Raw genomic sequence first — 14,237 nt, 5'->3', positions numbered from 1 at the left:
ATATATATATATATATATATATATATATATATATATATATATATACTGAAGTGCACAAATGATCATCTCTCATGTGCACACCTTCCCTTTTAATGACCTCTGGATTGCCTATAAAAGGTCTATAATGTAAATGCTTTCTGAATAGAGGTTACGTTGTATAGTTTATGGACTAACACCAAGAAATAAAGCCTCTAAGCATTCATCACACACAATTAAAATTCATTTTCATTCGTTGTTGCATCTATAAATGCAGATTAAGTGCCAGTAAATATATAGATGTATAAGATCTAGGTTATTTTGTCTGCCTTTCTAATTTATCTACCCATGGACTGTCTATCTATCTATCTATCTATCTATCTATCTATCTATCTATCTATCTATCTATCTATGTCTACCCATCGATTATCTATCTGTAAGTTATTGCTTACAAAGGAAAAGAAATGCAGCCTCTTTTGAAAAATTACACAGGCTGACTCATTTTTTAAGGTGTTCGTGTAAATGTCCTTCTTTCTTTATAACATCATTGGGCAGGGTTAGCATTTTTATGAGGCCAGTTTTGCGTGATATGGTAGTAGGCAAGTATGACCCACCATATCGTGTGTAACTGGGAGCATGCAGCACCAATCGCATACTCGGCAAGAAGAAACAGTGCAGTACAGGAACTCTGCAAGAACTTACCTACCAGGAATCTGTGCCACTTAACCTCGAAGTGAAAGACCCTCTTGCACAGACAGTGAGATAATAATGTACATTGAATCAGCAAGGGCTTCTGGGGATAACAAAGGTAGTGGTTTCATAACTGGGATAATGTGTTCAACAAGACACATTAAAAAAAAAAAGAAAAAAGGAGTCTAGCGCAGCATTTTATATCAACTGCAATCTCTGTGCAGCACAATCTGGGAGACCCGCGATGAGTGAATTACAGTAATCAGCCTTCAGTATGACAAAAGACTTAATCAGCATCTCCTTGCCTTTCTCATGAAGCCTCTCAATCTGGTGAGATCACGAAAATTATAAAAAGAAGTTTTCAAGATGGATACAGAATGCTTCTCAAATGATAATGTTAAAGACAATGGAAATGCAGGCAGGGGCGGGGTGAGCACATACAAGTTTCACATTTTCGAGATGTCTGAAACATGATTCCAATCAGAAGCGCTCTCTCAGTGGTTAGACATACAGAGCAGCTGCTTAACATTAGAGGGAACTTAGGCCAGTCTAAGATTCCTGACTCTGAAATTTGGCACTAGGGAAATCTCCATTTGATTGAGTAAAGAAAAGGTAAAACCATATATTTTAAATACCAGAGAAGCAGGCACATGGGTCTATTCATAGCGAGTTCTTCAGTGCAGATTGCAGATGAAAATGATCCCCTCTTCACTTTATCCCTCTGCGAAGATTCCCTCAAATCCCTTATCTTTCCTACCCCAACTCCCCCGTGCCAGTTCCAAGAGTGCACTGAACTAATTCATGGAGAATAAGTGTCCTCATTAATTATCTGATTAGATTATATTTTTTTAATGGAGTTCCAGGGAGATTCTTTTAAAAAAAATAATATTTCCAACCTCGACTGTGAACCTAAGGAGTTAATGTTACAGATTGGAGCAGGACAAATGTGTTAGATCAGACTGGGTAGAGCAGACAGGAAGACAGAGAGACTGCAGAGAGAAGAGAAACTGTGAGTAGGGACCTACTACAGGGTAGGTTCCTGGGAGTATATGCAGCTGACTCTAGCTGAGACTGTTAGTAGCAGGGAACATGGAGACTGAAGAGGCCACCCCAACTAGACTGGACTTACAGTGGAGCAGGGGAACAACAACCCACACCCAAAAATTTGATCCAAAATTTACTCTGCCTACAAGATGTGCAAGGATGCCTGGTCCAACCTGAGACCCACCTCATCGGAGAAAGCCGACCCCAAACACTATTAACGAAACTCTGCTAGTGCTCACAGAGAGGATCCTTACATAACTGCCCTCTGAGAAACTCCACCCAGCAGCAGATTAAAGCAGATGCTGAGACTCACAGCCAAACATTGCTGGGGAGTGCACGGAGTCTTGTGGAAGAATGGGGGGAAGAATAGAAAGACCCAAAGGAGACAGGTGCTGCACAAGAAGACCAAAAGAGCTAACTAACCTGGTGCTAAGGGAGCTTCTGGAGCACCAACTAAGGATAATGCATGGACTCAACCCAGGTCTCTTATACATAAGTAGACAATGTGTATCTTGGCCGACATGTGGGTCCCCTAGAAAAGAACTGAGGGGTCTGTCTCTGACATGGACTCTGTTTGCTGTTTTTCAATCACTTCCCCATGGTGGGGCTGCCTTGTCAGGCTTCAAGGGAAGAAGATGTGCTAAGTCTTGATGCAACTTCATGTGCTTGTGTGACTTAGTAGAGGAAAGGCTCCCTGTATCTGAGGAAGAGGGGAGAGGAGGATAGTAGGAAGAGGGAGGAGAAGAAGAAGAAACTATGAGCAGGATATAATGTGAATAAATAAATAAGTAAAATTTTAAAAACATGCTAGTTCTGGCATCGACTGTGACCTTAAGAAGTGACTGTTACATATTAGAGCAGGACCCATGTGTTTCTGAGATTTCTATTACCTTGGTCAGATACAAGACAGAAACAACTGAAAGGGAGGAATCATTAATTTTGGTACGTGTTTCAGAAGGTTCAGTTCATAGTTGCTTGGCCACAGATATTTTTGCAGAACATCAGGAAGGGCATGGGGTCTAACACTGAACTCTTGGTGGAAGCTGTTCTCATGGTGAACAGGAAGCAGAGAAAGAGGAAGCATCTTTAGACCATTTATAACCTTCAGTGGAACAATCAGTGACCTACACCATCCAGCTGGTTCTCAAATGCTACAGTTTGTACCAATTCTTAGCATAGTAAAACCACCGGGAACCAGGTACATGACGCATGAACAACCATGGCATATTTTATATACATATTGTAACTACTAACTTGTTTTCCTCTGTTAAAAACCCAATTATGCTTGACCTTTCTTAAACTTATAAAATGTTAGAGTCCTTCATTTTTCAAAGAGAGAAGTTTACCTTGGAGATGTCTTGTGATTTAAACAAGGTTAGATAATTGCAGAAGAGGATAAATCCAAACTTTAGAAAAAGTACTTATCTAAAATTTATAAAACATAGTAACAAAGGTTCAGTAAAGCTATTGTATTAACTCAAAGTTCTCCTGGAATTTTCATAGTGAGAAAAAAATATTTCATTATGAAATGATTTCTCAAACACATCACAGCAAGCAGAGGAGAAACTATGTGGGAGAAGTAGGAGCCAGTAACTAATACAGAAGAAGCCAGGCATAGTGGTGCCCATGCACTCTGGGACACAAACGCTGGTGGAGTGTTGTGAGTTCAAGGCCAATCTGGTCTGCAAAATGATACCAGGACAGCAAAGGGTACACAGAGAAATCCTGACCCCCCCAAAATAAATAAATAAATAAATAAATAAATAAATAAATAAATAAATAAATAAATAAACGTCTTTCAGAGGCCCTTTGTGGTAGTCATTTCTCCTGTTTCCTGCCTTCTGCTTCCGATGTCTGTCGAGGTATCGAGACAGAAGCTGAGACTCATAGCCAAGTTTTGGGCAGAATGCATGGAATTTTATGAAAGAAGGGGATATAGAAAGACCTGGAGGGAACAGGAGCTCCATTAGGAGATCAACAGATTAAAAAGAAAAAAAAAAAAAGAAAGAAACAAAACAAACAAACAAACAAAAAAAAACCATGGATGGAGAGAACCTAAAATCATGGCTCAGATGTAGCCCACAGGCTCAGTCTGCAAGTAATGTCCGTAGTAAGAGGAACAGGGGATTTCTCTGACATGAACTCAGTGGCAGGCTCTCTGATCACCTCTCCCTGAGGGGTGCAGACTTGTCAGGCCACTAGGAAGACACTGCAATCAGTCCTGATGAAACCTGATAGGCTAGGGTCCAGTAGAAGGGGAGGAGGACTTCCCCTATCAGTGGACTAGGGGAGGAGCATAGGGGGAGAAGAGGGAGGGAGGGTATGATTGGAAGGAGATGAGGGAGGGGGTCACATCTGGGATACAAATTGAATAAATTGTAATAAATTATAATAATTAAAAAATTTAAAAGCACAGAAGAGGTAGGGAAGGGCAAGGCATGAAGAGAATTAAAAAATGCATAATAAAGTAATAGGTACATATGAAAAATACCATAATGAAACCCAATACCTTGTATGCCAACAAAAAAAAAAAAATTCCTATCAAGATTAACTTGCCCAGAGAAAAGCATTTTATGAAACATTATTTTGAAAAATTATAATCTGTAATTTGTTTTTAAGATACAATGGAATTTAAATATACATGACCCCTGGAACATGCAGTCAAGCATGAAAAACATGTGAATATTAGCACTTAAGATCACGTACAAGGACTACTGCCCATTGGCCAATAAGATAACAAAAAGTAAAAAAAAAAAAAAAAAAAAAAAAAAAAAGGAATATGCACTTTCTATTATGGCAGTACAAAATTCTTAAAAATCTAAAGGCGTTTTTGCATTCTTTTGTGTGACACAAAGGTGATAGGATGCTGCTATTTGCCTTATTAAAATCAAAGCTAGAAGCTGACAAGCAGTGCCAGTGAAATGAAGATTATGTCTCTTTAGTGTCCACATGCCCATCTTTTTGAACTACAAATCTAAGAAGCAAAACAGCCTGTTCTAATTACTTGCTTTCTGCTTTATGTTAGACAGTATAAAGCACTAAACGATTTAAAAAAAAAAATTCTCTCTTGTCCATAGGCATCCCAATGCTGCTGATTTTGTGATGAAAATGTAGATCAAAGCTAAAGGGACTTTTAAAGCAATTTCAATTTTCTATTTTAGGAGTTTATCAAGGTCTTGCAATGCTGTGGAAGTGAAATGACCCATCCTTTGAATAGGAGTAGGCCCTAACACAAGAGAAAGATGTGTAGATAAAAGCACTAGCAGTTTCTACTACACTGATGTTCTAGCTACAGCGTAGCTGCAAAGAAAGTTCTAGAAAGAAAGTCTGTCTTGGATTTTTTAATGAATTGCTGCTAGTATTGAGGTTAAGATTAGAGGCAGTGGGCCCAAGCAATCCATTTGTTATACAGTTTGAACTGAAGCCAATTATTTGTGTTGTGTGTCCTGAAGAAACCTTGAAAGGAGTCCTCCCTTGCTTTAGCAATAAGGAAAGTTACTCCCAAGATCTAAGAAAAGAAGGTAGCTGGATCTTGAGGAAGCATTATTCCTAGTTGTCTGAGAAAGCACCAGATTTATTTCCAAAGTCGTTGTACAAGTTTACATTCTCAACAGCAATGGAGGAGGGCTCCCCTTTCTCCACATCCTCTCCAGCATGTGTTGTCACCTGAATTTTGATCTTAGCCATTCTGATGGGTGTAAGGTGAAAGCTCTGGGTCATTTTGATTTGCATTTCCCTGATAACTAAGGACATTGAGTATTTATTTGTTTTTCTGGCATTTGATATTTCTCTACTGAGAATTCTCTGTTTAGTGCTACCTCAAGATCCAGCTTTACTAGTTCTAGGCATATATCCAAAATATGCTCAAGTATACAACAAGGACATTTGTTCAACCATATTCGTAGCAACTTTATTCGTAATAAAACAGAACCTGAAAACAACCCATATGTCCCTCAACTAAGGAATGGATGCAGAAATTGTGGTATATTTACACAATGGAATACTATTCAGCCATTAAAAACAAGGAAATCATGAAATTTGCAGGCAAATGGTAGGAAGAAAGATCATCGTGAGTGAGGTAATCTAGAAGCAGAAAGACACACAGGTATATATTCACTTATATGTGGATATTAGGTATATAATAGAAGATGATCATACTAAAATCTGTACACCTAAAGAAGCTAAACAAGAAGGAGGACCCTGGATAAGGTGATCAATCCTTGGGATGTACATCGGAAGAAAAAGAAAAAGAAAACAGGGAACAGGACAGGAACCTATCACAGAGGGCCTCTGAAAGACTCTATCCAGCAGGTTATCAAAGCAGATGCTAAGACTCAGAGCCAAACTTTGAGCAGAGTGCAGGGAATCCTATGAAAGAAGGGGGAGATAAAAAGACCTGGATGGGACAGGAGCTCTACAAGGAAAGGAACAGAACCAAAAAAATTGGGCTAAGGGGTCTTTTCTAAGACTCATAATCCAACCAAGGGCCATTCGTGGAGATGACCCAGAACTTCTGCACAGATGTAGCCCATGGCAGCTCAGTGTCCAAGTGGGTTTCCTAGTAAGGCAAACAGGGATATCATCTCTGATATATCATATATCTGGCATATCATCTCTCTGATATGAACTGAGTGGCTGGCTCTTTGATCACCAACCCCTGATGAAGGAGCAGCCTTACCAGGCCACAGAGGAAGACAATAAATCCAGTTCTGATAAGACCATATGGGTAGGGACAGAGGGAAGGGGAGGAGGACCGACCCAATTCGTTGACTGGGTGAGGGGCATGGGAGAAGAAGTGGGGAGAAGGGTGGAGCTGGGAGGGGGGCCAAAGAAGGGGCTACAGCTGGGATATAAAATGAATTGAAATTAATAAAACGTAAAAAAATAAATTAATAAAAAATAAAAAAATATTTTAAAAAGAAAATAAAAAAGAAAGGAAGATAAAGAGCAAAGCTGTTCGCCATGAAATTTTCCAGCTTGATATTATTGAACTATTTACTTATGTTAGTATTCTCATTGTGTTGATAGGGTCTTAGAAACCCTGCCTCTCAGAGACACAGCCTCTGAACTGTGAAGCAAATACTTCTGGACTGTTGCTATTTGGGAAACGATATTCTGGCAACCCAAGCTCTAGCCCTTGGATTAGAAAATGACAATATATTCACTATATTTTAGACTTGGCATAAACTGAGTGATTAGAAAGAACTTAACACTAGGACTCCTAATGAAACTTTGACTTGGTTAATGGTGATCACAGATCTTCAAAGCATCCAGAACTGCTGACACAAGTGCCATCAACAACCAGAGTAAGAGAGACACTGAGCTATTGGATAGAACTTTGCTAAAGCAATGTCTGTAAATAAAAACAAAGAAATAGAGTAGCCATGAGGTGGCTATTTAGTTTGGGGAACTTAAAAATTCCTCGGACACAAACTTAAACAATATTATAGGAAACAGAGAAGTGTAGCACTGAGCAGGGGAGGGAGCTCAGTAATAGTGCTGACCTAGAATGCTGGAGATGTTTTAAAAAACAAAACAAAACAAAACAAACAAACAAACAAACAAACAAAAAAAAAAACAAGTAACAGCTGCAAAAGAAGAAGTGAGAGGAGGAAAAAGAGCCAAAGATGTTGCACGGTCATGATAACAACACTATTACATGCTGCAAAGTTGAGGGGATTGAATAGGGTAAATATGTTTCGATTTGTGACTGTTTAACTTGTGGAACATTCATATTATGACAACCTATGTAGAGTGTGAGAAAATGCTAATACTCCATTTACATTTGTAGTCACACATTTATAAGCACATACATATATAAATACTAAAACCATAATGAACTTGGGGTTTGGGAGAATGTATGCAGTATTTATTAGTGAGCAAAGGCATGTGAATTGCTAGATGGCTATGTAATGACCTTAAAAACTACTTCAGCGATATATAAGCAAATCTTGAATATTTAGCAGATATTAAAATTACGAGTAAACAGTAATTACTAGTAAACAGATATAACTTCTTAAGCTTTAAAATTCTATCAGAAGAAACTCCACAAAGAACTCAACAACAAAAAAATAACATTAGCAGTAATGTTCTTCTCCTTGTTTTCTTTCTTTCTGTGTCTTCCCAGCTTTCTAATACAGTTGTTAATTTTAGAGTAGAGATTATACAACTAAACTGTTAAAATTAAAGTGTGAATAAATAGCACAACTTTCTGATTTAAATATTTGTCTATTTTACTTCTGTTGATGTTTTATTCTTCTGAGTTGATTCTAATAAGTCATTTATTTTCTTTATCTTATTAATGTATTTGTGAGCCAAATAATTTATCTTTGACCTTGGAGTCTCCAAGCTGTTTGTTGATTTACTCATCTTCTGGGGGAATCAGGTTGTGTGATAAATTGAAGATCCTTTCACTTCCAGGGTTTTCCTGGGTAGAAGAGTCTATGCTGTGATTCATATTTTAATTTGGTAGACAGTTTGTTTTATAAAGTGTATCTTTACAAGATTGCTTGATGCCTTACAAAAGGTGTTTTTGCAGGTTATCTGTGAATGCCTCTGACTACACTGAGAATCCACATGAATATTTCTGACAGATACCAGTTAAATTTCAAAAGAAAACAAAATCTCTGACTAGGCACTTGATGTATGCACATTTGTCTGTGTATCTGTGTGTCTGTGGATGACATATTCATTGTTTAGCAAATGCCCTACTGAAGCATTTTTCTATTTTATTTCTCTCAGCTATTATAAAAACTGCCCTCCCTAACATGGACCGGGAAGCCAAGGAGGAGTACCTGGTCGTCATCCAAGCCAAAGATATGGGTGGACATTCTGGTGGTCTGTCTGGAACCACAACCCTCACAGTGACCCTTACTGATGTTAATGACAATCCTCCAAAATTTGCACAAAGTAAGTGATTTCCTGCATGAGGCAAGCGTCGGGTAAATTTCTAGTATTATTTTCCTCAGCATCGCAAAACCTGATAACAGCCACAAACTGTTTACTTAATAATTATGACAAGATAATAATTTATCATCATTTTCATAATTTCAACGAATTTGAGAAAACCCCAAATATCAAGGGGATAGAATGTAATGGAATCAGAAAGAACTTGAGAGAATGATGAAAATTCAGCTCAGATATTAATCCATTATTAAAAAGGAACCAAGTCTGTAGTAGGGAAAACAAACTATATAATCCGCTTCCAAAGAGACACATTCCTTCCTGCCACTGCCAATGGGAAAGACATGAGAATCATTGACTCCCTATTGTCCTCAGACAGCTTTGGCAACCTCAACAGAATTCAAGGCAGCCACCATGAGTGGTCCTTTGAGATGATTGTTATATACCTGCATCTACATCCTGCCATAAGACACTGCTTACGTGCATATACCATGTAATATTAAGTAGAGGAATGATTCATTAAAGTCTTCCAGACAGGAAAGGATTTTTGAATTGAATATTATAATATATTATAATGACATTCTCCTTAAATATATGCAATACAAAATGATAAGAATTTTGGTGCCATCAAAACCCAGGACACCAGGAAAGTAAAATTGCTGAAAGACACTTAAAAATTGAGGTTAGGGGGCTGGAGAGATGGCTCAGAGGTTAAGAACACTGGCTGTTCTTCCAAAGGTCCTGAGTTCAATTCCCAGAAACCACATGGTGGCTCACAACCATCTATAATGAGATCTGGTGAGCAGACACACATGCAGGCAGAATGTGGTATAATAAATAAATAAATAAATAAATAAATAAATAAATAAATAAATAAATAAATAAATGAATAAATATAAAAAAATTGAGGTTAGGGACAAATAAGCTGTGACTAAATTAGGACACCATGTTAAGTACCATGATGTTTAGACTGAGATCATTGGGAAATTACTAAAATATCTTAAATTGTAGGTGAACTTGCTGAGTTTGTTCAAGAGAAATAACACACACACACATACACACACACACACATACATATTTAAGGACTCCTGGTGAAGACTCTTCACCACATTATAGCCCACTAAAAAGGAGTTTACAAACATTCATTTCAAAGGTGTTAGGAACCATGGGATGCAAGATCGGTAGCGTTGAAAGCAGAATGATGTCAAGGAACTGTAAGTTCCTAGTTGTTAATTACATATGCCTAAGGATAGATTGCCTTATGATTTTGAAAAGATAGCATATCACATCTCTGATATAAGCAGCTAAGTACCTGCTGGAGCTTCTTGGTGGTTGAGGAAACTATTTATTGAAACATGAAAATTATGTATTTCAATGAAGAACAGGAACTATGAAAGGAGAGGAGAGAAAGAAGGGGGAGGATGGCACTCTAAAATGATATATTTGATGAGCAATTTAGAGTTCATTCATAAAAATTCCAAGGCAGAAATATAGAAACATATTTTTATAGAGATGAACAACTTTTATTTCTGATATTCTAGATTATGACCCTTTCAAGAAAAAATATAGAAATAATTTATCCTCTCATTGTCTTTTATTTTGCTTCCTTCTTACCTTTGTAGTTCTTTCAGTAATAAGTAACTCATCTTTTACAGAAAGATGATTATTTCGATTCAGCAGTGGTAGGTGAGTTTTAAAGCATTCCCTTTTGCTCAGGTAATGATTATTAACTGTGATCACTCTGAGAGAGATAACAAGAACACATAGAATTGGAGTCTATAAAGGAATGTTCCATTTGCTTTGCTTTTCAAGGCTCCCTGGTGTAGGACTGACAGTCAGGTGAGGTCCACTGACTGGCTTTTTACCTAGTAAGCACACCAAAAGGATAGTCTCCAAAATCACCTGGAATACAAACCTTGAGAGAATTGGGAAGCTTGTGTTGGACAGGTTGATTGTCTCTGCTTATCTTATGGTAGATCTACTTGCAGGATTGTTTTGTCCTTCAATCCCATAACTTTATGTTTCTGTTAGATAGTTATGCTTTATCAATAAGGAAATGAATCCCAGGATCTCTGCTCATATAATGAACTAGTCTCATGTTATTAGATAAAACAGACCATGGGATTCAAACTTAAACCGATATTAGATATGTTCTACAGATTTAACCTTTCCTTTTTCAACTTGTTGTTCATTGAAAGATTGATTTTTCTTATTGCGAATGCAGTAGGACTTGGTCTCTCTGGTTGCCTGAGTTTAGGTTTGCCTGAAACAGGGAGACAAGAATCTGATTATAAGTAATTTAAAATCCCCAAGTAGCACCAGCAAGGAAGTGAGAAAGGGTAAGCTAGAACAGCAGAGTTGTGCATAAATGAAACACGTACCCCTCTGGATGAGTGTACCTTTATCACATTGAGAAAAGTCAAAACTGACAGAAACAGAACAAAATAGTAGTAACTCAAAGGTATCCTATCAGAGATGGGAGAAATCGAGAAATCTAGTATTTCATAAACTAACTCATGTGAGTCTTTGAAGACTGTTTCTATGGCACTAACCAATGATTGAGAAGACCAGTCTGACATGCAATGGATGAAGTGAAATGTGAAGGCCAGATAAAACCCTGAGGCAAATAAATATAAGAATGAATAGACAGATGTAGGGCAGGTAAGCAGTAATGTGTTAATGGCCAGGGAGAGTGGTTAAGTATCACAAGCTTCCATCTTACCAATGAACATAATTGCAGTCAACATCACAACTAAGAAATCAGAATAAAAATAGGACAAATGCCTCTGATTAGACAATGCTTTACTGTCCCCATAGGAGAATGAAAACACACTGTAATTGTATTTTGCCTAGGGAGTTTTGAAGGTAGGATGCTAGTCTTCAGAGCAGTGAAGAATTTAGTGACAAGTGGAGTATTTCATGTAACTGGAGAGCTTGCTGCAGGGCATGGCAGAAATTTAGTAATTGGATTTTATCAAAAATGGACTACAAGTTTGTAAATATGAAAGTAAATTCAAAAGACTTTTAACATGTTACACAATGCATCTGTTTATGCTTAAATTAGCTTAATATTTTATATAGGGCAACAATAAGTATTTCCACGGGCAGGCAATGTGATTATACAGAAAACAGGAAAGGAAATTCACATAGACTCACTAATATTCTTATATGGCTACTCCAAACATATACTTGGTAAACATATAGTTGAATAAGTAAGTTCTCTATCTCTGAAGAGTGATAAAGAGGGTTCACTATTTCTGGGAAATACTTGTTTCACGCTTGTTTAAATAACTATACATTTCACAGAAGAGATACTCTTCTGTGCAGAATATCTTCACAGAATATGGAAGCGATTTTCTTCCATTTCTCCCAGGATATGTTGGCAGCATCCCTAGAGATGTTCAGAACATAGAAAAAGTCCAAATATTCTTGCTGTATTCATTAGTGAATGAATAGTGTTTGTGTAAAATTTAGTGTTCTTCTTCTTTTTGAAGGTTTGTATCACTTCTCAGTACCAGAAGATGTGGTTCTTGGCACTGCAATAGGAAGGGTTAAAGCTAATGATCAGGATATTGGTGAAAATGCACAATCATCTTATGACATCATTGATGGAGATGGAACAACACTATTTGAAATCACTTCTGATTCGCAGGCTCAGGATGGTGTTATTAGATTAAGAAAGGTAAGCTGATCAACATTTTCTTTGTTTTCTAAATATCTCCTAGAAACTTTACTTTTGAAATCTCTGAGAACTTAGTAGACAGACAGAACCCAGAGTTGGTAGATATTTAGATTTAAGATTGAGGGTGTGTTGAGAAAGCATACATGGTAGAACTATTAAGCAATGCCATTCTCTTGGGCTGCATCACATCTTAGATGTCATTCTGGTAAACAGATACCATGGTGTAGCTAGCCTCCTACTACTTATATTCACACGTATGATTTAGTGAGTTGTTCTCTAAGGCAAAAAAAGTCACTCAGTCTTTATGCAGGGCATTGAAATTATTGCCCTGGAGGGAACCCCTATAGAGAGAAAAGATGGCTGGACAGTTATGTGAAGCTACTCCAGGGTATGATTACCTACAGTTTTTCTGGATTCTCAGTTGGATCACGTGTTAATTGCCCCCAGAAAAAAACAAGTTCTATAGATTTTAGACTTTTCCTGGATAACTCTCATATTTTTGCTCCCCTGTTTCTGGAGATATCCCTCCCAAATGCACTGGTATTTTCCCCTAGTCTTTATTAAAAATTCTGCTTACAAAGAAACTCAGAAACAATCAAGATGCTTAGATTTTGGCATCATATGTACCTCTGAAGCTCAAGATAGAGACTGACTCTCCTACTATTGGTTATTTTAAACCATGTGTCAAAATCTCAGGCATGATGGAAATATAGTTCATGGTTTCCTTGTTCCTTCTTAAAAATTAGATTTAAACCTTTTTGGCCAGTAAACTGTGTTTTGTTTTTGTTGATTTTGTTTTGTTTTGGGAGTACATGTGAATTATATTCTGTATGTTTTTCAATTTGTGTTCATCATGACCTCTACCTTCATAAAAAGCATGCAACAAAGAGCTCATGATAAATGGGTACGAACTTCCACTCATGTAATGAGACATACCCCGTGTTGGAGACATAATACTTTTTTTAATAGTATTCTTCACATCTTTATTGCAAATGCAATATTAAATAGATTTTTTAATTTATGAATAAGTAAATATGTGATGGTACACACTATTGGGAACCAGTAATGCTTTTCTGCTGTCTTCATCAGAATTAAAGAGCCATAATTTTAAGCCTACTGTGAGATTCTATCATAAAAATCTAAGTCTGTTGGAGATGCAACATAGTGGGATTATGCTGGTCTACCATGAACAAGAGCCCAGTATTCTGTCTCTGGAATACAAAAAACATATGTGCAATGATTCTGCTCTTAAATTCCATGTGGAAGAGGAATTAACATGGAAACCTGGGATTTGCTGAATATATTTTTGTATACAAATGCTTCAAATCCATGTTGGGGACAAATGGCTATATTTATTTTAATTCTTCAGTGAGAAACATTATTCTCATGCAAGGATCTAATTTACAAGCTTTGAACTAAAGTTGAAAATATTTAAAGGTTTTCATATCTAGAAGAGTGCTGTATAATTATGTTTAAGTCAATTACAGAATAACCCAGAAGCACAGTTTTTTTCTTTGGCTAAAATGTTTTAATGACATTTTTATTAACTGCTACCCATTGTTTCTGTTAGGTTATTTTTATAAACTGAGACAATTAGCTGTTCATTGTGATTCTGTCCACTAATATTTATAAACTGCGAAGCATATGCCACATACTTTTGTTCCATGAAACACAAAACTGGTTTTTAGAGAACAGTGTCAAATTTCTACGGGGCACTGGCCATTATGTTTTAACTGATGAAGTCAAAAGGAAGTGAGAGTATGGTTGGATATATAATAGTTGAACTAGGCTGAAAATTGCAGAAAAGAAGAAGAGGAGGAGGAGGAGGAGGAGGAGGAGGAGGAGGAGGAGGAGGAGGAAGAAGAAGAAGAAGAAGAAGAAGAAGAAGAAGAAGAAGAAGAAGAAGAAGAAGAAGAAGAAGAAGAAGAAGAAGAAGAAGAAG

The 14,237-nt window shown here is 37.1% G+C and overlaps 1 protein-coding gene across 4 annotated transcripts in view; it reads left to right on the top strand.

The window, feature by feature from the left end:
- Cdh8 (cadherin 8) overlaps positions 1–14,237 on the top strand; it is a 425,418-nt gene that overhangs the window by 232,308 nt on the left and 178,873 nt on the right. For all 4 annotated transcript variants that reach the window (XM_055621036.1, XM_055621035.1, XM_055621034.1 and 1 more), the window contains 2 exons: positions 8,452–8,619; positions 12,108–12,295. In XM_055621036.1, coding sequence (XP_055477011.1) covers positions 8,452–8,619; positions 12,108–12,295 — 356 coding nt within the window. The remainder of the gene's footprint in view (positions 1–8,451; positions 8,620–12,107; positions 12,296–14,237) is intronic.

Source organism: Psammomys obesus, unplaced genomic scaffold, assembly GCF_907164565.1.
Source record: "Psammomys obesus unplaced genomic scaffold, mPsaObe1.curated_primary_1811, whole genome shotgun sequence".
Lineage (NCBI taxonomy): Eukaryota > Metazoa > Chordata > Mammalia > Rodentia > Muridae > Psammomys > Psammomys obesus.
The sequence above is the reverse complement of the archived record's forward strand: the minus strand, read 5'-3'. Positions and strand labels throughout refer to the sequence as shown.